Source organism: Carya illinoinensis, chromosome 4 (genome assembly GCF_018687715.1).
Source record: "Carya illinoinensis cultivar Pawnee chromosome 4, C.illinoinensisPawnee_v1, whole genome shotgun sequence".
Classification (NCBI taxonomy): Eukaryota; Viridiplantae; Streptophyta; class Magnoliopsida; order Fagales; family Juglandaceae; genus Carya; species Carya illinoinensis.
Window position 1 is genome coordinate 31,961,658 of NC_056755.1, and position 23,296 is coordinate 31,984,953.

At 36.0% G+C, this 23,296-nt stretch overlaps 1 protein-coding gene across 1 annotated transcript; it reads left to right on the forward strand.

Moving 5' to 3' along the window:
• The first annotated feature begins 17,087 nt into the window (after positions 1-17,087).
• LOC122306417 lies at positions 17,088-22,744 on the forward strand. The gene is made up of 5 exons (XM_043118845.1): positions 17,088-17,603; positions 17,673-18,194; positions 19,585-20,850; positions 21,179-21,888; positions 22,027-22,744. The coding sequence occupies exons 1-5, from the start codon at positions 17,088-17,090 to the stop codon at positions 22,742-22,744; spliced, it is 3,732 nt and encodes a 1,243-aa protein (XP_042974779.1).
• The last annotated feature ends 552 nt before the right edge of the window (positions 22,745-23,296 follow it).

Consider the following 23,296-nt stretch of genomic DNA (forward strand, 5'->3'; position numbering starts at 1 on the left):
TATTGAGGAATGCAAATAGAAGTCTCATGCTTTTATGAGGACTATAAGTCTAAGGAAGGAATAAATGATAGTTGAAGTCTTAGAGTGTGCACATCTCGTACATTTTTTTATTTTTTTTCGGAAAAAGGTGAAAACATATGACACATGAAAAATTATTTTTTTTAATAATGTACTCTACTTTTAAAAAAAAAAAAAAATTACGTAAGATTTGCACATCTTAATTGTATTTACCATTACTCATCAACATATTATTCTATAATTAAAAAATGACATTTTAATTTGAGAATATTCAATTTTTCACATGAGAATAGTTTGGATAATTTTAATATGAGAATATTATAATTATAATATCCTTTCAATTTGAAGGATAATAATCTTTTCGAACAGATTATTATGAAAGGAAAATATCCAATTCTTAGTCGTCTGTATTGTTTTTTTTTTTCCCTTGACAGATTCTTGCATCTTCGTTATTTAATATAATATTTATAAAATATATAATATTGAAAGTGGTCACTTTCACGAGGATTAAAAGCTGTCCTTTTTAAGGCAAGCGGTGAGCCCTCCTCAGTTGATTCCCACACTATTCTTGATGAGTATTAATCTCTCTCATGAGTAAGCATTTAGGCTTTAGGGTTTCTTAAATGTTAATCAAGTTCATTCTATATAGTACACTACACCAACAAGAAGAGTCATTTGAGACTTGGTGGAATATTTGGTTAGATTGGATAATCTCTTGGAGTAACTTGAAATGTTGTGCTTGAGTTATTTCTGTACTCTTATATTGATATCTGAGCATTTTAAATAGTTCCTTTCAATTTACTAGAATTCTATTTTTGTCACATATTTTCTTTATCTAAGATGAGTGCCATTTTTTATGTTTTTTCTTCATGTTTGAAAATTGTTTTGTGTTTCTTGATAAAATTGGTGGAGCCAATGCACGCACAAGTGGTGCTAGCACCAACAACGGTGTAGTGAGCACAGGAGGTGTTGTGTGCACTTGGGTGGTGCTGTGCACAGCCCGTGCACTGTGGTTACGCTATGACCCAGTGTTCATTGGCCTAATTATTAATTTTTTTGAGTTTTGTTATGTATAATCACTTTTGCGATTTGGTTAATCACATCAGTAATATGTAAAAATAACTATACATAACATTTTTTTTTGTACACTACAAAAGTAAAGAAAGTGGCTCACCTGGGTGAACCAAGGACCACCTCATAAAACCATGGGATTGAGCACACCACTGGGCTACGACTTTCTCTTGACGTATGTGGGGTTTTTAATTGTATTTATTATCCATTTATTCCTTTAAAAATATCAATTTATTAATTTTTTTGCATGATTTATTAGACTTGTAACAAGCTTTATATATATATATATATATATATATATATATATATATATATATATATATATATATATATATATATATATATATAATTCCATGTTATTAGATTTCATGTGATCTTTTGCTTAATATTTTAGATTAAATGTGATTATATGTATGTGTGAAATGAACATATGAATATGTGCTTATTTTATCAACTATGTTTGTCAAGCTTGAATGTTTAGACGTTAGCCTTCAAATTTTTCTTTTTTTAGTGATAAAATAGAGAGTTTCCACTAAGTAGTCTTAGTTAGTATTGTTAGTATGAATGATATGTTGAAAGAATTACAGTGACTCCAGTAAGAACTATAAATGCATTGTATAGCTAAAGGATTACAGTGACCCTAATAAGAACTGTAAATGCACTGAATAACCAAAGGATTACGGTGGCCCAAGTAAGAATTGTAAAATTGATGGGACAAGAAAAATGGACTATATGGTTTTAAAAGAATCATCATTGTAGATTACCCCCAACAGGTTTCTGTAGTTTGAGTGTCTTTGTAGACTAGCCCAATAGGTTGTCACAGTTTGAGTAGCTATCCCTGTAGACTGGCACAAAAGGTTATCGCAGTTTTAGTAGGACTTGTCTTTACATGTGACTAAGGTTAGATGAATAATTAGGATAGTGCGAGTATGATTACAATCAAGTAGGTTTTGATCTCCCATATAATTTTTTTTTTAATTTTGCATGAAAATTGGATTAGGAATTAATAATTAGATAATGTAGCTTAAGAGATGATTTTGAAGCCTAGCAAATTTTCGATCTTGCAACATATCTGTATTATTTTTCTTCTAGTTCAAATGGATGCAACAGATTTCTTAAGTATGTATGTAATATCTCATTTGCATATTTTGTAGTGAAATGACATTCAAGAGTATAGTTGCCAATTTGAACAAGGGGGAGAAATTAGATGTGAGAGAACTATGACATTTGGCATCGTAAGATCCAATATATATCTTAGATAAGCAAGAGGTCTTGGAGACCTTAACTCACTCCCTAATTGAGTTCAAGAAGGGGACTAGGGCCAACACAAGAAAGATCATGAAGCCTATGATGGATGGGCTAAAAACAACTATTGTGCATGCATTATCATGTTAAGCATCATGCACAATGATCTCATGTATGAGTTTGAAACCTATGACACTGCCTAGAAGATGCAGCAAGCACTAAAGGTAGTGTTTGGGAGAACTTCAACCATTAGGTTGCGCTGATTGATTATGAGGTTTGATTCCTATAAGATGCACTCTAACCACACAATGAAGCAACATCTTAGGGCGATGCTAACCATGACCCACAAACTCAAGACGACAGGAAACAACCTAACTGATGACCAACAAGTCCAGCCAGTGATACACTCACTACCCCTCCTTGGGAAGGGTGGGATCACTAGTTAACCTATTCTCATCATAAGGTCGAACCAATAGGGAAGACGCTAAGCGTCTGTCTCTCCCTCTGCAGTAAGCCCTACTCCCTAGCCTTTTTATCATTACTTGGATGTTGCCTCTCCCTCTGCAGTAATGCCCTGCTCCCTAGCCTCTTTATCATTACCTAGACGTTTAAAACATAAACACAAAGTGAGTCTAATACTCAGTAAGCAGTACACCATGCCCTTAATGTAATAATCATCTATTCTTTTTTTTTTTTGAAAACATGCATACATAAACATTTTAGAAATTGACAATGCTTTCATACATAAACATTTTAAGGAATAAACAATACTTTCTTGCGTAAACATTTATGAGAAATAACTATGCTTTCATGTTTCACTTTCCTTTGGTTGGTACACACTATTACGCCCTGTGTGTGAGGATTGGCGGTCTTCTTTTGGATCTGGACTCCGCTCGTGGCCACGGGTTGGGGAATCCCTTTCAATCAAGGGGTAGCACTGGGTGCGCTACCAGTATTACTTGCCCAGCGTTGCAATCTGCCAATTCCTTTGGTATCCTTTCATTGATATAGCCGTTACGTATTTTCATACATTAAAGCATTCATTCATTTAATCGTTAATTTTGTTTCAGTCATTTCTTTCATTCATCAGTCCGTTCATTCATAAACGTTAAAAGCATGAGTTTAAACATCATTTTTTAATGCATCATTTAAAATGTCAGTTCATGCCATCCTTTAAAATATCAATTCATAGGAACATTTAAAACACTTCTTCAAATCATTTAAAGCATTGTTTAAAGTATTGCTTAAGCATAAGACATAAGCCTCAACATTTGTTTTCGTGAAATAAAGACTATAGATACTACTTATAGTCATCCATTACATGCATACACTTAGATGCTTAGGGTGCATAAGAAGGGGCTATCAAAAAAGGCCGTTACATACATATACCTTTAAACATTATACTTAACATTGTTTCATAAAACATCATTCGTGTCATTTTGTAAAACATCGTAAAGAAAAAGCATTTCGTTTTCATTTTCATATCTTTAGAAAACTCTAGAAATGTATGAACATAATACTTACAATACATACTACATATTACCATCTATTCACATGCGTACTCTTAATACTTTGAGGTGCATAAAAATGGGTTGCCAAGAAAGGCTTGTACATATTATATTCATTTACTCTTTTCTTCACAAGAACATTTGCAAAGAGAGAGAGAGAGAGAGAGAGAGAGAGAGAGAGAGAGAGAGAGAGAGAGAGAGAGAGAGAGAGACATTCTTTTATAAAGAGAACTTGGCGTAAAAAGCATAGTCATAGCTACTTACATCTATGCTCCAATTCAATAAATAACATAAGTGTTAATACTCATTCAATATTATTAACCCTTCCCTTCTAAAAGAGAAAGCCACGATATTATAACTTAACATCCCTTTTTACACTTAGCCTTAACCCAATGACTACTTCTCGCTTTAGCTTACAGGAATAATATAATTAATACTAAAGCAAGCTAGCTGTCTATGAAAGGGTCAATTGGGTATTTTACATGGAAATGTAGTTGAGAACATATAGGTTTAACAAGGTTTATTTGATTTAAGCTTATTTTGAAATTAATGGAAATAAAAGCTTAAAATATGGAAATAAAAGCTTAAAATATGGAAATTTGCTTAACAAAGGGGCTTAGAAAAGATTTGGCATCTCGGACAAGCTAATCAATTTATAAAAAAATGCCCTTTAGAATAGCTAGTTGTCTCTTATTATAAAAGGGCTCACTTGTCATCAAAACAGGGTATACACATGGGATTAGGCTTGCTGGACAGCTTACATTCAATAGTATGACATGCACAATTAATCATCTACTTGTAATACCAACTTATGCTATAAATCTAGTGACACAAATATAGTAGTTAGCTTAGTTAACATACTCTCTTTAATTAAGTGTAACATAGAGGATAGCAAGAATAACCCATTAATTAAACTTAAAAATCTTTAAACATCAAAGTTTATAGTTTAATCATTTCATACCTTTTAAAAGCAAGTTTATAGGATTACATACAACCATGATAAATTTAAAAACCAAACACCTCTAGCATCCTAAGACAGAACACATTACAACCTCAAAACAGAACCCACAACACCAACATACATACCCAAAAATCATAATAAAGTCTCCTATGGTTAAACCAAGCTTATTAGAAAATCCCAAATTTTGAAATATGGAAAATCATACAATAAAACAGTTCCTTCATCATTCAGTTGGCTTCAAAGCAGAGCATCTATAATATTTTGGCAACATAGAGAAATAAACACACCTAAGACACAACTTTCCATCACAAAGAATTCGGCTGGGGCTTCAAAATAATACCCAAATCAAATAGAGTCAAGTTAGGTTTTCTACCTTAAGCTCTTAACTCCTTTCAAGAGGTAAGATAGAGGGCCAATTAGTGGTATGGCCACGTGGATGAAGAGCAACGATGGTACTATTTTAAACCCCCAAAACCAAACATCTATAGGTGAAATAAATAGTGAAACTCGAAACTCATATATAAATCATAGTAGAAAGTGAATCAAGCATTTATTACCTTCAATATTTCACCTTTTGGAAGATGAAAACAAGCTTGGGATTTAAGCTTTGAACGAAAATTAGAAATGGGTAGAGATGATCCACACTCGGCTTGGAGATGAAAAAAGGATAATATTTTCATTTTCTTGTTATGGAATCGCACGGCTTGGAGATGAGGAGATGAAGCTTGGATCTCTTGAAGGTGAAAAGAGAGAAGGAAGGTGGAGATGAAGGCATTGACTAGGCTTGGAAGAGAAGAAAACTTTATCTTCTTACTTGGAGAGACCGACGGGTTCAAAGGGGTAAGGACTTGCGTTGTTTACTTGGTCAAACTTACTTCATAAGCTAAGGAAAAAACGGTGGGCATCTATCCACCTCAAGATATTTTTCCACCTACCAATCCAATGGTAGAGAATGATTGGCCAATCTTGAATAAATAAAACCAGAGAACTTAAGGGAAATTATTACAAAGTCTTAAAATCATGCCATTGATTTATTTTAATAAACTACATTAAAAAATAAAAGTACATTCATCTTAAAATAAAATAATTAAAAATTTTATTTTAAAATACATAGAATAATATTTTACTTAAAAGAATTAATCAAATGATGTAAAAGTTTACATAGTAGGAATCGGGTATTACAAGACAATGAGCCAGAATTGGAGCTTGAAGTTGAGCCCTTAGAGGCTATTAAGCCCAAACATTTAGCCTACATGATTGAGTTTGGTTCACACAAGACATTTAGGCCTAAGCACAAGAAGTCTAAGATAGGAGTAGCTACTGGATAAGTGAAGACAGGGTCAGGATCTACTCAATGTAGCCATAGAGGCAAGCGCATGAATAACAAGTCCAAGTTAGAGTGCTTCAACTATGGAAAGAAATGCCACTTTGCTCCTAACTGCACTGAGTTGAAGAAGGTACAATCTGACTATTCTCACTTTATTTTTGTAACTAGCCATGTGATGGTTGTTCATTTATATCCTATATGGACTGTTGATTCAGGAGTGATCGAGTACATAATGTGAGATTGAGTCGGATTTGTAGAGTATTATCAAATTCTAGCTAGGAGTCGTGACATCAAGGTGGAGAATAGAGCTAACATGGAAGTGCTGGGACTTTGTACTTCCAAGTTGGACTTGTGAGGTGGCCGCGATCTATTTCTCCACGATGTGCTATACACTCTTGAGATCTAACGAAACTTACTTTCTGTAATTATTTAATTAGGACTTGGTTTTCTGGATTGTATATGAAAACAATGGTGTTTCTTTATGTTTGGGCAATGCCTTTTTTTTAATTGTGATTTTATATTAGATGACTTTATGACAATGGATTTGAATTATTCAAGTATGAATAAGACTATTGTTTTTCATTTTGCGTCTGATAATCTGAATTCATGTAAATGACATGCTAAACTTGGCCATATAGGAAGAGAGAGAATGACTAGGTTAGCTAGAGAAGGCCATAGGCCATCTCATTAAAGTCACATTGCCTATATGTGAATATTGTCTGATATGAAAAACTAAGAGAAAACCATTTGAAAATGCCAATAGGGCATCTTTTTCATTGTAATTAGTCTACTTAAACATCTGTGACCCAATGAGTGTGCAGGCAAGACATGAGAGTGTCTACTTCATCATATTTATAGATGACTTTTCACTTTATGGTCATGTTTACTTAATTTTCCATAAGTCTGAAGCATTGGAGTGCTTTAGATGATGTCTTAGAATGGTTTAGAATCAGTTAGAAAAAATCTTAAAAACTTTGAGGACTGACCGTAAACATGAATATCTGTTTGAGCAATTTAAAAAGCTCTATCATGAAAAATAAATCAAGAGACAGTTGATGATGCCAAGTACACCACAACAAAATAGCATGGTGGAAAGGAGAAATCAGAAATTACTTGAGATGGTTAGGTCAATGATAGTGCAAGCAAACCTACCAATATCATATTAGGGAGATATACTTTTGATTGCTGTCTTCATTCTTAACTGAGTGCCCTCCAAATTAGTACCTTCCACCCCATATGAACTATGGAACATTAAGAAATCCAATTTGAGTGACTTGCGATCATAGGGTTTAGCATATTTTGTTCACGATACTTCTCATAAATATGGAAAGTTAAATCCTAAAGGAAATAAGTATATCTTTATAAGGTATCCAGAACAGTCTAAAGGGTGTGTGCTAATAGCTGAACAATCTTATGGAAGTGTGACTGAGATTGAGTCATAAGATGTAGATTTCGTAGAGGATGTGTAGCAACTCGGTAGAAATTCAACAGTGGAATTTCTATATGCTTTAGGAGTCTCGTGAAAATCTTGTAAGTTTTCATAAATTGACTAACCGCATATATTTTAGTCTGTCAGCATAGTAAGTATTATCACTCACTATGGTGCCAAAAATGCGATTTTATTTATTTGAGATTTATGGTTGGCGCAATAATCCCATTTTAGTTTTCGGATGATATGCTTGTTCAAAAATGCATTTTACTTTGTTGAGGCATACGAGGTTGAATTTTGATAAACAAATTGTATAGTTAGATTTGTATGAATATTTAAGATTTTACAGTGTAAATTTTATTTTTCACTTTCTCGGAATGAATAGTAACCTCAATAGTAGCACCTAGTGCAATGTTTTCAAAATTACAGTGTGGAATGTCAAAATTAGGTTAAAGAAGTTTTATTTAGACACTGATAAGATCTTAGCCACAATTGGTGAATAGTTTTGGACCCTTAGCACAAAGAGGAACCATGAGATGAATTGTGAATGAATCAAGGTGTGAGATCATGCCACCAAAGTAAAACCCTATTTTTTCATTTGATCAACAAAATTGTACTAGACCAAAGAGGGTTTTAACCCTAGTGAAACTCTAAATAGTTAGAATCCAATTAAAATCTAGAATGCTTGGTTGAAACCAAAACTCTAAATAGTTTCCCCAAACCCTAAAGTTGACCTTAAAACCCTTTTTGATCCGCTAATATTAAATTTAATCACTTGATTAAATCACTTTCACATGTTATTAATTCACAAAATTATTATTATATCATTATCCAACCTTTTAAATCTTAAAAATTTTATTGGGTTAAGAAAAATTGGATTTGAGTTTGATAGCATCCCAAACCCTAATCAAACCCTCTTTAAACTGTAAGTTATAGCCCACTTGGTTGAGGCTCACGAAACCCACGAATTTGGCCACATTGAAAAAGATTATTGAAGCAATTTACTCCCCCACATTGTAGGCCATCCATTGCTCTTGACTACACCCAATACTGCCTTGATGTGAAGAAGCAATCTACCTCATCACCTTTCACACCTCACAATTGCAGTAGGTAGTCCATGCCCCTCACTATTCTTCACTTTATGTGACATAAGCACCTCCAATTAAGGGTCATTCAAGCTCTGACTTGCCCCTCCAGAAATGTAAAGTTATACAAGACACACTTCACTCCATTTCATCATTTCTTCGCCCCAATCTTAGAGAAAAATCCAAAAGAACTCTCTCAGATAGATTTCTAAGTCTTTTTTCCTGGAGATTTTCAACAATTTATAAGTTTTTTCTCACGATAACTCCTTCATAAAAGTTATTCCTCTTTGACTGTAGCTTCCGTAGATATCTTGTTCATCTTATTGGTTATTTTTTTTGTTAAAAGTATTTTTAACCATGAAAAGGTCATTTTGGGCATTAAATTGGAGAGTATGTTATGTTTTGGAGTTTTTGACCAAGCTAATGGACATATCTTGACCCAAAAATTTTATGGAGTGTTATTAGTATGTGTTTATAAATGTTCATTGAGGTTTTTTTTTTTCATGACTAAAGTTTTTTATGATAGATATTCTTAGATCTAGAAACTTGAAAACTAGAAATGGAAAAACAGTTTTGTTTTGTGAAAGTTTGAATATTTCGGGGTTTAATCTTATTCCAAAGGCTTTGATTATATTATGTGATGATCCCAAGCTTCTTATATGTATGTTAGGATTTTATTTCCAAGATACTTAATATTAGTTTCAAAGATATAATTTTTTTATGTAAGAGGATTTTGGTTAGGCCTATGATTTGATGTTTTGGATTATATCTGTGTTTTATTGATTTTAAGCGTATGATTTTAAGTTTGATGGTTGGATCTTCTTTAAGATATATTTTTAAACCATGTGATGTGATAGTTTGAATATCTCATCTTTTTAAGTCATGGATCAAACGAATGATCAAAACTAGTTAAAAAAAATTTATTTTTTTGGACTAAGTGTAGAATTGAAAACTCCAAGTGTTGTTTAGTGATTTTTGGTGACTTTGTTTTATGATTTAAAGTATGTTTGATCTTATGATGATGTTATGAATATGTTAGAAGTAAGATTTGATTTTTTAGAATTCTTGAAAATGTTTTGATTAAGGTCAAAACGTGTGATTCAAGAGTTTGTTTTTTGTTAAAACGTTTGGGTCTTTTTACAAAATTTTGGTGTTGATGATTTGCTTTTTGCCAATTGATGTCTTAAGTATATTTTTAAACTTAGGATAGGAATACATTCGTTGCAAAATTTTGGTTTGATCATGAGTTTTGAAATTTAAAGAAATTGCAACAAAAATCAAGAGAATGGGCCTACAGATATTTCGGTCACAGTGAGTTTCTCATAGTTGTGAGTTTCTCATAATTTATTTTAATTTGACAGTTGGGTTAGGACAAAATTTACATGAGAGTAATTTTTGGAATTAGAATGTGAAATTCTTAAATTAGGAGTAAAATTATTATTTTTTCACATGTAGAGAGTAAAATAGTAATTTTATTCTAATTATTAGTAATTAAATTTCTAACTTGTAAATACCCTCTTACAGTTCCTTATGTTTCACGCTTTATTCTTATAGAACGTGACAATCGAGATAAGTTAGTTTCTAACTTACTATCATTTTACTATATATGCGTGATGGGTAAGGGAACTATACTTTATGTATATATGCTATCATATATATCATACCATACCATATCATTTCATATTTATCTGTTGCGCATGATTTTTTTTTATCACGAATACTTATCTATTATATAATCTATTCTGTATGTATTGTTATAGTTGAGAGTATGTCATGTTACGTTATGTCATCTGTTACATGTATGTCATGTCATGTAATACTTACTATTACATGTATGTAATATCACATAATATTCACTGTTACATGTCATACCATGGTATGAAATATTGTATGTTACATGTTATGTCATGCTATGAAATATTTTCTGTCAAGTACGTCATGTCTTTCGATTTATGTTCATGTACGTCCTCTTACAGTTAAGTTATTATTCAGTTTATGGTTATTGTTAAATCATGGTAACCCCATGAGATAAGAATATTCTATCATGATAACCTCATGAGATAAAAATACTCAATCATGGTAACCCCATGGGTTAAGAATACGCTATCATGGTAATCCCATGAGATAAGATTACTCAAACTTGGTAACCCCATGAAATAAGATTACACAATCATAATAACCCCATAAGATAAGATTACTTTATCATGATCACACCACGAGACAAAAATACATTTCAAGTTCACATTTATGTTATGTTATGTTATGTTCACGTTCATGTTATGTTTAAGTTCACATTCATATTATGTTCACGTGTACGTTTTGTTTCAAGTTTATGTTCATGTCATATTATGTTCACGTTCACGTTATGTTTTAAGTTCACATTTATATCATGTTATGTTCAAATTCAAGTTATGTATGTTGACATTCATACTATATTTCAAGTCTATGTTATATTTTAAGTTCACGTTCATATCATGTCAAGTCAAGTCTTAGTTTCAAATTCAGTTTTAGTTTAACTTATGTCAGCTCATATTATGCTATGTCAAGTAATGTTATACTTATTATTACATGCCATGTTATGTCAAATTACGTTATACTTACTATTTCATGTCATGTTATGTCAAGTTATGTTATATTTACTATTGACTTTGATTGTGCATTCATGCATTTACTGCTATGCATACATCATTAACTTATGTAAGAGTTTCCTATTAACTTTTTAGGATTTGTAATCGAATCTCATCGTGGTAGTTTCAACTACCATTCCTCTCGAATGGTAGGTAATGTGTTAGGATCAGGACAGGGAGCAGACACTGGTAGACTGGAAGAGGTTGACTAGACGTCGCAGACGCAACATGGAGCTTACAACTTTCATAGTTAGGTTTTTGGATAGTATTCTAGCCTTGTTAGTTGAGTTACATAAGTTACTCGATGAACTAGCTCAATAGTATTTTTTTGTATGTAGATATAAAGTTTATTCTCACATGTTTTGAGATTATAGTCTTCTAAGATCCATACGTGAAAGTATACGTGAAAGTATTCCCCATTGTCATCTTGGGATTGAAGGGGGAAAGTTTTCATTGTAACTTTGTAGATGATGATGAGTTTAGGACAATTCATGAGACTCTCTTATCTTCTACTAAAGATGAGTGGATGAAAGCACTAAATGATTATATAAAGTCTATGAGAACTAACCAGGTCAAGGATCTTGTAAATCTATTATCAAGGTGCAAGACTAATGGGAACAAATGAGTTTTAAAGGTCAAGTGCAAGTCAGATAGATCAAAAGAAACGTATAAAACTTGCTTAGTGGCAAAAGGATATGCCCAACATCATGGTATAGACTATGAGGAAACCTTCTCACCTATGGTGAGGTTTGCCTTGATTCACCTAACTCTAGCCATGCTAGTGTACATGGATTTGAAACTCTATCAAATGGATGTTTAAACAACATTTCTCCATGGAGAATTAGATGAGGAGATCTATATGGATAAACCTATGGGCTTTATGGTCAAAGGTCAAGAGCGCAAATTGTACAAGCTCAAACAATCTATATATGACCTAAAGCAAACATCTAGACAATGATATCTTAGATTTCATCAATCCATTCTCTCGAATGGGTTTACGATGATCACGGAAGACCATTGTGTCTATGTAAAACAGTCGAAAAAGAGTTTCATTATGTTGTCATTTTATGTTGACTACATATTATTGGCTGGAAATGACAAAGGGTTGATAGTCACCACAAAATAGTGGTTATCCTTTAATTCTGAGATGAGGATATGGGTAAGGTAGAATATATTCTAGGAATTAAGATTTACAGAGATTGATCAAAGAGACTTCTGTGTTTGTCCCAATAGACTTACATAAAAAAAGTTTTCGAGCGCTTCCAAATGTGTGAATGTAAATCTATTGACACTTTTATTACTAGAAGCGAGAGCTTGTCCCAAGAGATGTGTCCCAAGATTTAAAGTGAAATGGAAAATATGGCTTGTATGCCTTATGTAAATGTTGTGGGCAGCCTAATATATGAAATGATGTGTACTCTGGCTAAACATATGCTATGCAGTTGACTTGGTGAGTAGATTCCAATCTAATCTTGGATTGACTCATTAGAAAGCAGTCAAGAGGATTCTGAGATATCTAAAAGGAACTGCAGACTATGTATTGTGCTATCAAGGCTTGGATTTGTAGTTAGGAGGTTATAGAGATATTGATTAGGCAGTGACCTAGATGAATGCAAAGAAACTACTGGGTATGTTTTTTTGCTTAACAATGACGCCATTACATGGAATAGCAAGAAATAATCCTGTATAACCTTATTCACATTAGAGGCAGAATACATAGCTTGTTCAGCAGTAGTTGGAAAAACTAAATACATATATATCATATATCACTACATCAAAGACATGATGGTGCAAAAAAAATAGTGGTCTTGAAACACCTTTTTACGAGTCGCATGGTTGCTCATCCCCTAACAAAGCCTATAGCAAGATATGCTTTTGTGGCTCATGTTAGGAATATAGGACGGCATAGATTGTGAATGTAATTGTTTCAGTTGACATTGAGATGTAAACTTTCCTAGAAATTAATGTAATATGACTTTATTCAATTCTTATCTTTATCATATTATTTTTCTCTTTCAGATACACACACAAGGAATGTCAACAAGTTTAGATCGGCTTACTCACAAGAGTGATCACCTATGGCACTTCAGTAGCGAGTAGAGATGAGATATTGTGTCCCTAGGTACTTTTCCAAGGGGATAAGTTGGTTGCCATACACTCTTAGAGAAAAAAAAAATCAACCGTAACATGTATTTTATATTATATGTGCTTATTCAACCAAATGAGGAAGTGAGTAAATGGTTTCCTTTTTTCAAACTATGTGAGTCTTATATTTTATCGAGTGCCTATTGCGCCTAAACTTTGACTCAAACTAATGAATCAAAAATTCATGACAGTTTTACCTGCAAGTATACATGTATTGTAGTACCTAACAAAGTTGAATTCACATGGATTGATTTATATGATAAGGAAAATAAACTCAAACAATGAAAAGAAATTACTAAAAAAAACGTGCATTAAATAAAAGAGAAAATTACTGAGATGAAGATTTTTTAAAGTAACAAAATAAAACTAAAATGATAAAATAAATCTACATGGAGAACGACTAAAGTTTTGAGGATCCGTCTAATAATTTAGAATATTGTCTCCAATCAATTTACTTCAATTAAACTAGAATAATGATTCTGTTTAATTAAAAGATTTAGCATTTAAAGTCAACAAAAATAGTCACTAATGATTGACTATGAACGATTGATGATTTTAACATTCACAAACTCATTTGAATATCCTATGAATTTTTTCAAGCATTCAATGTATTTAGAAATCACAATGAACCAAGATAAATATATAGATAATCAAAACAATAAAACTATTCAATTAATTGAACTCACAATGCAAATTATAATGTTGATCCGAAAACAATGTTTAAATCATTAAATTTCACCTTTAGCCTTAATGCAAAAATTTAGCCAACCATATTCATCACAAGAGCCATGGAAATTAAAGAAATATTCTCCATTAGAGAACTAAAATAAATCACAAAATTCAACACAAGAAAATAGCCACAAGAGAGAGCAAAAGTGGAGAGAAAAGCCCAAAAGAACTCCTATATGGAAACCGTAGAACTCCAATGACCCAAAGTGAGCCAGCCTCTCTTTAGTTCAAAAACGAGCCTAGACTCATGCATTCCATATGTCTCCTCTGCAGAAGCCCCAGCAACCAGCTACCTTCCAGCTTCAATCTCTACCAAACTAGAAAAATAATCCCTTTTGTCCAGTCCAACGTCTCCGTGTTGCAGCCTCTCTCAAGTCCCTGAGCTCCAAACAAAAAATGTCTCCCTCTCCGTCTGTTCTATCTACCCAAACACTAAAGTCCCTCTTTTGCATCGTTCTATGCGCTGTCCAGGAAGAAGCTCGACCTCTCTGTGAAGTCCACTTCCCTGAAGCCTAGAAAAACCCAATGCCCATAAGCCCTTTCAGAAAAGTGCCCAGCGTCTCTCCCCACAAACCCAAAAAATCCCCTCTGGTTCAAAGCTCTCCCAATCAGTTCGTCCAAGCAATTCTCTCTCTCTCTCTCTCTCTCTCTCTCTCTCTCTCTCTCTCTCTCTCTCTCTCTCTCTCTCTCTCTCTCATTTTTATGTCTGGTTCAAGGGTCCCTCTTCCTCTTTTCTTTCCCAATCCAGGAAAAGGAACCCCTTTCCTTTTTTTCTGTTCTTTTTCTCTTTCTTTTTTTCTCTTCCCTCTATTTTCAACCAAAGTGCTTCCCCCCTCAGTTCGTAACCCAAATGAAAAATCCAAAGCTCCTCGTCACGTTGTTTCTGTCCTGCCCCTTTCCAAACGAAAAGTCTTTTCTTTCATGCCAGCCTGTGCCTTTTCCTTTCGGTAAGTCCCTGGTACAAGCCAACCATGTTTCATTCCAGCCTTCTTCTAGGCCTACTGCATCTGACCCAAAACCAGAAGAAGCAAACTACTCTATTCCTTTCTTTTTTTCAAATCCCAAAGAGACCAAAACCAAGAGCTTCTGTCTATGCATTTGACCAAAAGCCGCCCAAACGAAACAAGGAAAACTACCTTTTTGTTTTGTCCATCTTGTGCAAAATCAACTATCCATCACTTGATGCCTCTTACCTTCCTCAAAATGCCACTCTGCTATGAGTGCCTTTCCTTAACCAGAAAAGAGCAACTGCTCTTTTCCTTTCTAGACCAAAAAGCACTTCCCACGTGATGCCTGTGTAGCCCTTTCGAAAATATTTAAAAGCCTGAAAATAAAACACAACAGGAAACTGAAATAAATTAAAAGTAAGAATTGAATATAAAAAATATGTTGTGCATTTGAGGAAATATTGCCTAATTAAATCACAGGTTATAAGTGTAACCATGAACCATGATACTAACCAATTTAAATAACAACTCGGATTTATATCTATAAACCATTTTTTCATTTAAAACCAATAATAATATTAATAAAGTAATCAAAATATATTGATTCTAAATCTATAAAATATGCAATATTCTAGCTCAATCAGTGCCATTTATTTAGCTTTGACTATGTCATGAGATAGAAGTTATAATGTCTGCTACTTTGGTGTGTTGTCTGTGATTATGATTGATATGTTCTAAAGACGTATTACTGGACAAGTTGTTCAATCAAAATTAAATGACATGAGGGAGAATGGATGACTATTCAACATCATATCTTCTATGGTGTTTACTAACATCAAACCATGGCGCTATGCATTGGTAGCGATTAATGTTGTAAACACATCAAAATGATTTAGAGGTAGTTGGACATTGTTCTGAGTTTTTGTTTTTTTGTTAAACTCAAGAGGGTTAAAAAATGCTTGATTTGATGTGATTGAATGAATCTAGGGCATAACAAGACACTTTAGGGATGTTTATGTGCTGGTCTTCTATGGGAGAGATTTGGTATAGTGCTCACACCTTTCTTTTATAGGTGTGCTTGGTGGTTGTACAACCTATTTACTTGTATGAACAAGATTGTGAACGATTAAGAGATATAGGCCTGAGGTATTGCCCACTATGTGGGATTGGGAGATGTGAGATAGAGGGATGTCTACATAGGCAGACCCTCTCATTTGCCACAACGGCATGTAAAAGACCATGCATTACATGCTTCAAATTGAAAGTGGTCATTTGCCACTTTCATGAGGATAGGAGATGCCTGAGGCTTGCTAGAATATCTGGTTAGGTTGGATAAACTCTTGGAGCAACTCGAAAAGTTTTGCTTGAGGTATCCATTGTGTACTCTTATACATCTTTCTCATGGCTTGGAAGGGAAATTTTTATAATTTCTCACTATTCTCAAGCATGCTTCTCTCTAAGTTTATCAAGTTTGAAGAAAGGATATATATGGGTAATGTGATTAGCAAATCATTTCTCATATCTTATTGATGTTACCCATTTAGTACAACTAGTGTTGTACCATTCCAATAAGAACTTGATCTTGATTTAAATATACAAACCAAATCACATCGGCTATTTCTTGGTTTCTATTGTCTCTTTCTAGATCAGAATGTCTATGCTAGTCATGAGAAATATTACGTACCATGCTTTCAACACCACAAATGATTATGAGACCACCTTAAAAGTGATTGAAGTTGCACTTGGATATGCCCATGATTGTTTATACACAAAAGATGTTAGAAACTATTTTAATTAGTAGATTTACATAGATCATAAATTATAAATTATATAATTGTCAAATATAAGATTTAGGTAATGTCTACAGGTGAATAACTATATCACGGTCCTCTCTCTAGGAGATGAGGTTTTCTCTCTATGCTCTTTAGAACATAGAGTTTCTTTTCAGTTCTCTATTGCTGGTAGTTCTTTTCTCATTAAAGGTTTAGTCCTACAATGGAGGAGGAACTTTCTTTTCTATGTAAGGGATTAAGGCTCACAGAGGAGGAACAACAAGAAATACTTCTCCCAAAGGAGGAACTGTTAATTGCACAGGATATTAGTAACTTGTGTCTTGCTGCATTGGTGGTATCGGAAAGGGGAGTAAATAAAGGAGCCTTCAAAGCAACTATGACTAGGATATGGAATGCTGAAGGGGGTCTATCTTTCAAAGACTTTGGCAGAAACAAATTCCTCATTGAATTTCAAAACCTCTCTGTGAAAAACAAGGTGCTGGCTGGCCGCCCCTGGTCCTTTGATAGAAGTTTAATCTGCCTCCAAGAATGCAAAGGCAAGCAAGCCTTGAAAGACATCCAGTTCGAGTTAGAACCCTTCTGGATCCAACTACATGACCTTCCTTTTGCAGGCCTAAATAGAACTATGGGTGAAAAACTGGGAGCAAGTGCTGTTAAGGTCCTTACAGTAGAGGTTGATGAAAAAGGAAGAGCATGGGGGGGAGTCCTGCGGGTAAAGGTACTCATCAACATCTCCAAACCACTGGCAAGGGGAAGACTAGTATCTGTTGAGAATAACAAGATCTAGATACCTTTCAAATACGAAAGGCTCCCTTCTTTCTGCTACCTCTGTGGAACAATCCTGCATTCCCACTCCAACTATTCAAGGCAAGCTATAGATGAAAGTTTCCAGCCTGCATCTCAAGCACAATATGGCTCCTGGCTTAGAGCCACTGCACCGCATAAAACATCAAGCCACCAACCTCAGGCAGGCAGTCCAGTGGGGAGGGTCTCAGGTAGGGGACAACATGGTAGTTCAGATGAACAAAGTGCAGAATTTGACTGGAACAGCTGCTCTAGAAAGTCAAATGATGTTAGGGAAACAGTACCTAGTGACCCTGTGCTCTCAAAGGGTGATGTGGAGGAGGTAAGGGGAGTTGGTAACTTTCAGACTCATAAGTACAATGAAAGTCTTCAAAGATCAGAAAAGGAAGCTTCTCATAGTCTCGAGGTGTCTGATGCAGCAGCTATCAAAACCATCTCTCCCAAGGACCAAGCAGTCCACCTGGCAACAGACACCAACATGGCTCCAGCAGTAGAAACTCTACAAGTAAGTCCCTCTATTTTGAATACCCAGATAGGCCCAAAACCTCAGGTTCTTAACCCTCCTTTGACAAATTGGAAAAGGAGGGCCCGTGGCAAACCAAACCCAAATGATGGCCCATCCATGTCTCTTCCCATCTCCCACCATGTCATCAGTAAAAACAAAAAAAGAAGCACACCCCTATCTTCAAAGCCCACGAGATCCTAAAAAAGACTCAAGCATGGTAACAAGGCAGAGGCTGTTCGACAGCCCTGCCCATCTCCATGAATGCCCTGTGCTGGAACTGCCGAGGGCTTGGGAATCCTTGGACAGTTAGAGAACTCCACAGTTTAGTGAGAGATAAGTCCCCATCATTGGTGTTCCTTATGGAAACCAAATGCAGAAGAGAGAAATTAGAAACCATCAAAAATAAGCTAGGCTATGAATGTAGCTTTGTTGTGGACTGCATTGGTCGAAGTGGAGGCCTAGCCTTCTTTTGGAAACTTCAAACTCAAGCTAATCTGGTTTCATACTCCCTCAGTCATATAACCCTTCAAATCCAATTCTCTAATTTCCCAAATCACTTCCTAGTCACTGGATTTTATGGTCACCCTATAGCAGCAAGAAGAAAGGAAAGTTGGGCCCTACTTAGACATCTTAAACCTGACCAATTCACCCCCTGGATGTGCATGGGAGACTTTAATGAAATTACCTCTCATGGTGAAAAGTGGGGTGGCCTTCCCAGATCCTTCAGACAGATGGAAGAATTCAGACAGTCCCTAGCAGTTTGTAATCTTGGTGACATTGGTTATGTGGGCTCTCATTATACTTGGTGCAACAACCATGAGGGAACAAGTTTTACTAAAGAAAGATTGGACAGAGGACTAGTAAATTGTGCATGGCATGATTACTTTGACTCAAACTTAGTCACCATTTTACCCACCTTATGCTCTGATCACAACCCTCTCTATATCTCAAGCAAGGTTACAGATCCTACCCCTCGCACCCATAGGAAAATATTCAGGTATGAGGCCTCTTGGGCTAAGCAGGAAGAGTGTGTGGCAGTAATTAAAAAGGCCTGGCTGGGATCCCTCCAAACAGGATCAAGGGTAGATGTCACTAGAAGGAGCCTTGAGAGATGCAGATTCCAGTTAAGAGAGTGGAATAACATCAACAGGAAATCTCACCAGTAGGAACTGACCCATAAGAAAGAACTTTTGAGAACCCTGCAAGCTTCCAATACTGGTCTGGATAATGATCTAATCAAATCCTTACAAAAGGAGTTGAACTCCTCACTAGAGCAGACTGACCTGAAATGGAGGCAAAGAGCCAAACAAAGGAGGCTCCAAGATGGTGACAGGAACACCAAATACTTCCACAAGTGTGCCTCGCTAGAAAACAGAAGAATATAATTCAGAAACTCCACACTGAGGAGGGCCAGATTTTGACATCCCCTGAGGATATAGGGCCTGAATTCCAAGCTGTGTTTATGGACCTCTTCACATCCTCCAATCCCAATATTTCCAACTCCATTATGGAAGTCCTCAATACCACGGTCACCCCTGAAATGAACCTGTCCCTTACTAAGGCATATACCAAAGAGGAGATTGAGCTGGCTATACATGAAATGAATCCACTGGGCTCACCTGGCCCAGATGGTTTTCTAGCAATATTCTTCCAAAGCCACTGGCTCACGGTTGGCAAAGATGTAACAGATGCAGTACTAGAGCACCTTAACACAAAGGCTGGGTTCCAAGCTATCAATCACACTTACATAACCCTCATTCCTAAGAAGAATTCCCCTAGGAAGGTCACTGATTATAGGCCAATTAGCCTTTGTAATGTGTACTACAAGATCATAGCTAAGGTCCTTGCAAACAGGTTAAAGACCATCTTGCCAAAGCTAATATCAGACACCCAAAGTGCTTTTGTTCCAGGAAGAATGATCTCAGATAACACTATTGTTGCTTATGAACTCCTTCACTCAATGCAAAACAGAAGGAAGAATGGTAGAGAAGCCTACATGGCCCTCAAGCTTGATATGAGCAAGGCCTATGATAGGCTAGAGTGGTCCTTCATTCATCAAGTGCTTCAGCAAATGGGTTTTGACAGAGAGTGGACTGATCTGATCATGCAGTGCACAGGAACAGTGACTTACTCAATCCTAGTCAATGGCATCCCTCAACCTTCTTTCAAACCCTCAAGAGGAATACGGCAAGGAGACCCCCTTTCCCCATATTTATTTATCCTATGCTCAGAAGTACTTTCCTCGGCTCTGAACTTGGCTGAACAGCAAGGCTCCATCTCTGGTTTCCCTCTTTCAAGAGGCTCTATAACAGTCAATCATTTATTTTTTGCAGACGATAGTATGGTCTTCTGCAAGGCACATCAACAGGAATGGACCAATCTTCAGCTCATACTCAATTCTTATGAAGCAAGCTCTAGTCAGAGGCTCAACCTGGATAAGTCTTCAATTTATTTCAGCAAGAACACAAGCCAAGTAGCTCAAAATTCCATTCTAAACTTGGCTGGTATGAAGGCATCGGGTCCTTTTGAGAAGTACTTAGGACTACCTTCATCTGTTGGAAAAAACAAGGGCAGAGCTTTTAATCCTATCTTGGATAGAATCAAGGCTCAGATGAGCAATTGGAAAACAAATCTCTTGTCCTCAGCCGGGAAAGAGGTCTTGCTAAAATTAGTCATTCAATCCATTCCCACATATTGCATGGGAATCTTCATAATTCCCAAAGGAATCCTGAGAAACATAAACAAGCTGATGCAATCTTTCTGGTGGGGGATAAATAACCAAAAATCTAAAATGCACTAGCTTAGTTGGAAAGGAATTGGAAAGGGCAAGCAAGATGGGGGCCTTGGTTTCAGAGACTTTGAAGACTTCAATAAAGCCATGCTAGCCAAGCAAGGGTGGAGGCTTCTCATCAACACCCAATCCCTTGCCTCCAAGGTTCTAAAAGCCAAATATTTTCCCTTTGGTGATTTTCTCTCGGCTAAAGTCAGAGGAAGTGATTCCTTTGTATGGAAAGGGCAAGCAAGATGGGGGCCTGGGTTTCAGAGCCTTTGAAGACTTCAATAAAGCCATGCTAGCCAAGCAAGGGTGGAGGCTTCTCATCAACACCCAATCCCTTGCCTCCAAGGTTCTAAAAGCCAAATATTTTCCCTTTGGTGATTTTCTCTCGGCTAAAGTCAGAGGAAGTGATTCCTTTGTATGGAAAAGTATAACAGCAGCTAGGCCATTGTTGGCTGAAGGCCTCCTCTGGAAGATTGGAAATGGCAACTCAGTGAAGGTTTGGTTAGACCGATGGCTGCCTACCCCTACTTCTTTCAAGGTCCAATCTCCTCTCAAGATTCTCAGTTCAGGAGCTACTGTGAACTCTCTCATAGATCAAGATACTCACTCCTGGAACCTGGCTCTCATACAGGATGTCTTCATTCCTGAGGAAGTGGCAGTCATATCCAAGCTACACATCAGTCCTTGCAGTAGCAGTGATAGACTAACCTGGAGATGCACCACAAATGGCATGTTCACAGTAAAATCAGCTTACCATCTACAGGTTTCCATGAATGATAGCAGGCATGGGCAAGGATCTCAACCTCCTACCCAAGGGGCCCTCTGGAAGCAACTGTGGAAGCTTAAAGTGCCGAGCAAAGTTAAAGTGTTCATATGGAGAGCTGCAAAGGACATCCTTCCAACTAAAGCAAATCTGTTTAGAATGAGGATTGTTGAATCTCCTTTATGTCCCATCTGTCACTCTTTTCCAAAAACCACAGCTCATGTTCTATGGTCATGCACGGCAGCCTAGGATGTTTGGAGCTATGGCTCAAGAAGACTCCAAAAATGTAGGTCAGAGGAACAACCATTCCATGAACTGCTGGCAGACCAGCTCTCTCTTCTCCCTACTAAGGAACACGTGGAACTGGCTCTCACAGCCACCAAATTGTGGCATAGGAGGAACAAGTTTGTTTTCGAATCTAGCTTTATCTCTCCTTTACAGGTCTCCAAGTTTGTCTCATCGAGAAAGAGTGAAGTGGAAGAGCTTAACAGTCAACCAAAGAAGCAACCTCTCCCAACTCAGGCACCAGTTGTGTGGTGCAAGCCTCCTACAGATTTCTACAAAATAAACCGGGATGCAGCCATTGACAAGGTGAATTGCATGGTGGGAATTGGAGTGGCAGTCAGATATTGGGATGGCCTAGTCACAGCCACCCTTAGAAGTCCTAAAAACTCCTTCCCTGATCCTCTTCTGGGAGAAGCTTTGGCTGCCTTGCGAGCTGTGCAGTTGGGTCTAGAAATTGGTCTCCATAATGTCATATTTGAAGGGGATTCTAAGCTAGTGGTCAGTGGGATTAACAGTTGTGCTGAGGACTGGAGTACTGCAGGCCTGATCTTCCTTGACATAAAGAAACTTTTGCTTTCCTACCATACTTGGTCTTTTAGGCATGTACCTAGGCAGATCAATGTAGTGGCACGCACCTTGGCCAAAAGCTCTTTGGAGCTTGGTGAGGAGTCTGTTCTTGTAGAGGATTATCCTCAATGCATTTGTAACCTCTTTTGCTCGTAGTATTAATATGAAGTCCCCATCTTCTCAAAAAAAAAAAAAGGTAATGTCTACAGGTAGACATATTTAAAAGGCCATGATGTTGGTTTGTTCATGAGGATTAAAGTGGTATGGTCCCAATTCATTTATAGAGACCCATTAAGATCCATGTAATTCTATTATTTTATGATGGATAAAATTGAAATTCAGGTAATATAAATAGGCTGCGGTCCCCACCCTAGATTCACTCTTAACTCTATGCATCCCATTGCTATAATTGTTTTTAATAGAAAGTGAATATTGGACATGAAAGACCAAACCACTTTGCTCTTCTCTTCAATGGCTACAGGTATGCTCCTTCTACCAAAGTGCTGAACACTCACCAATGTTGAAAAATCCATTTATTGGGAGATGAAATTAAAGTTAGTGCAGAGTTACATGGAGTCTATACATTAAACTAGTGTTTGGTTTTTATTTGGATTTGGATGAGATTTTTATATACTATCATTTAGATAAAATTTAATTTTTGTTTATTATTTGGACAAATTTGGTTATTCTTGTTCATTGGAAACGATA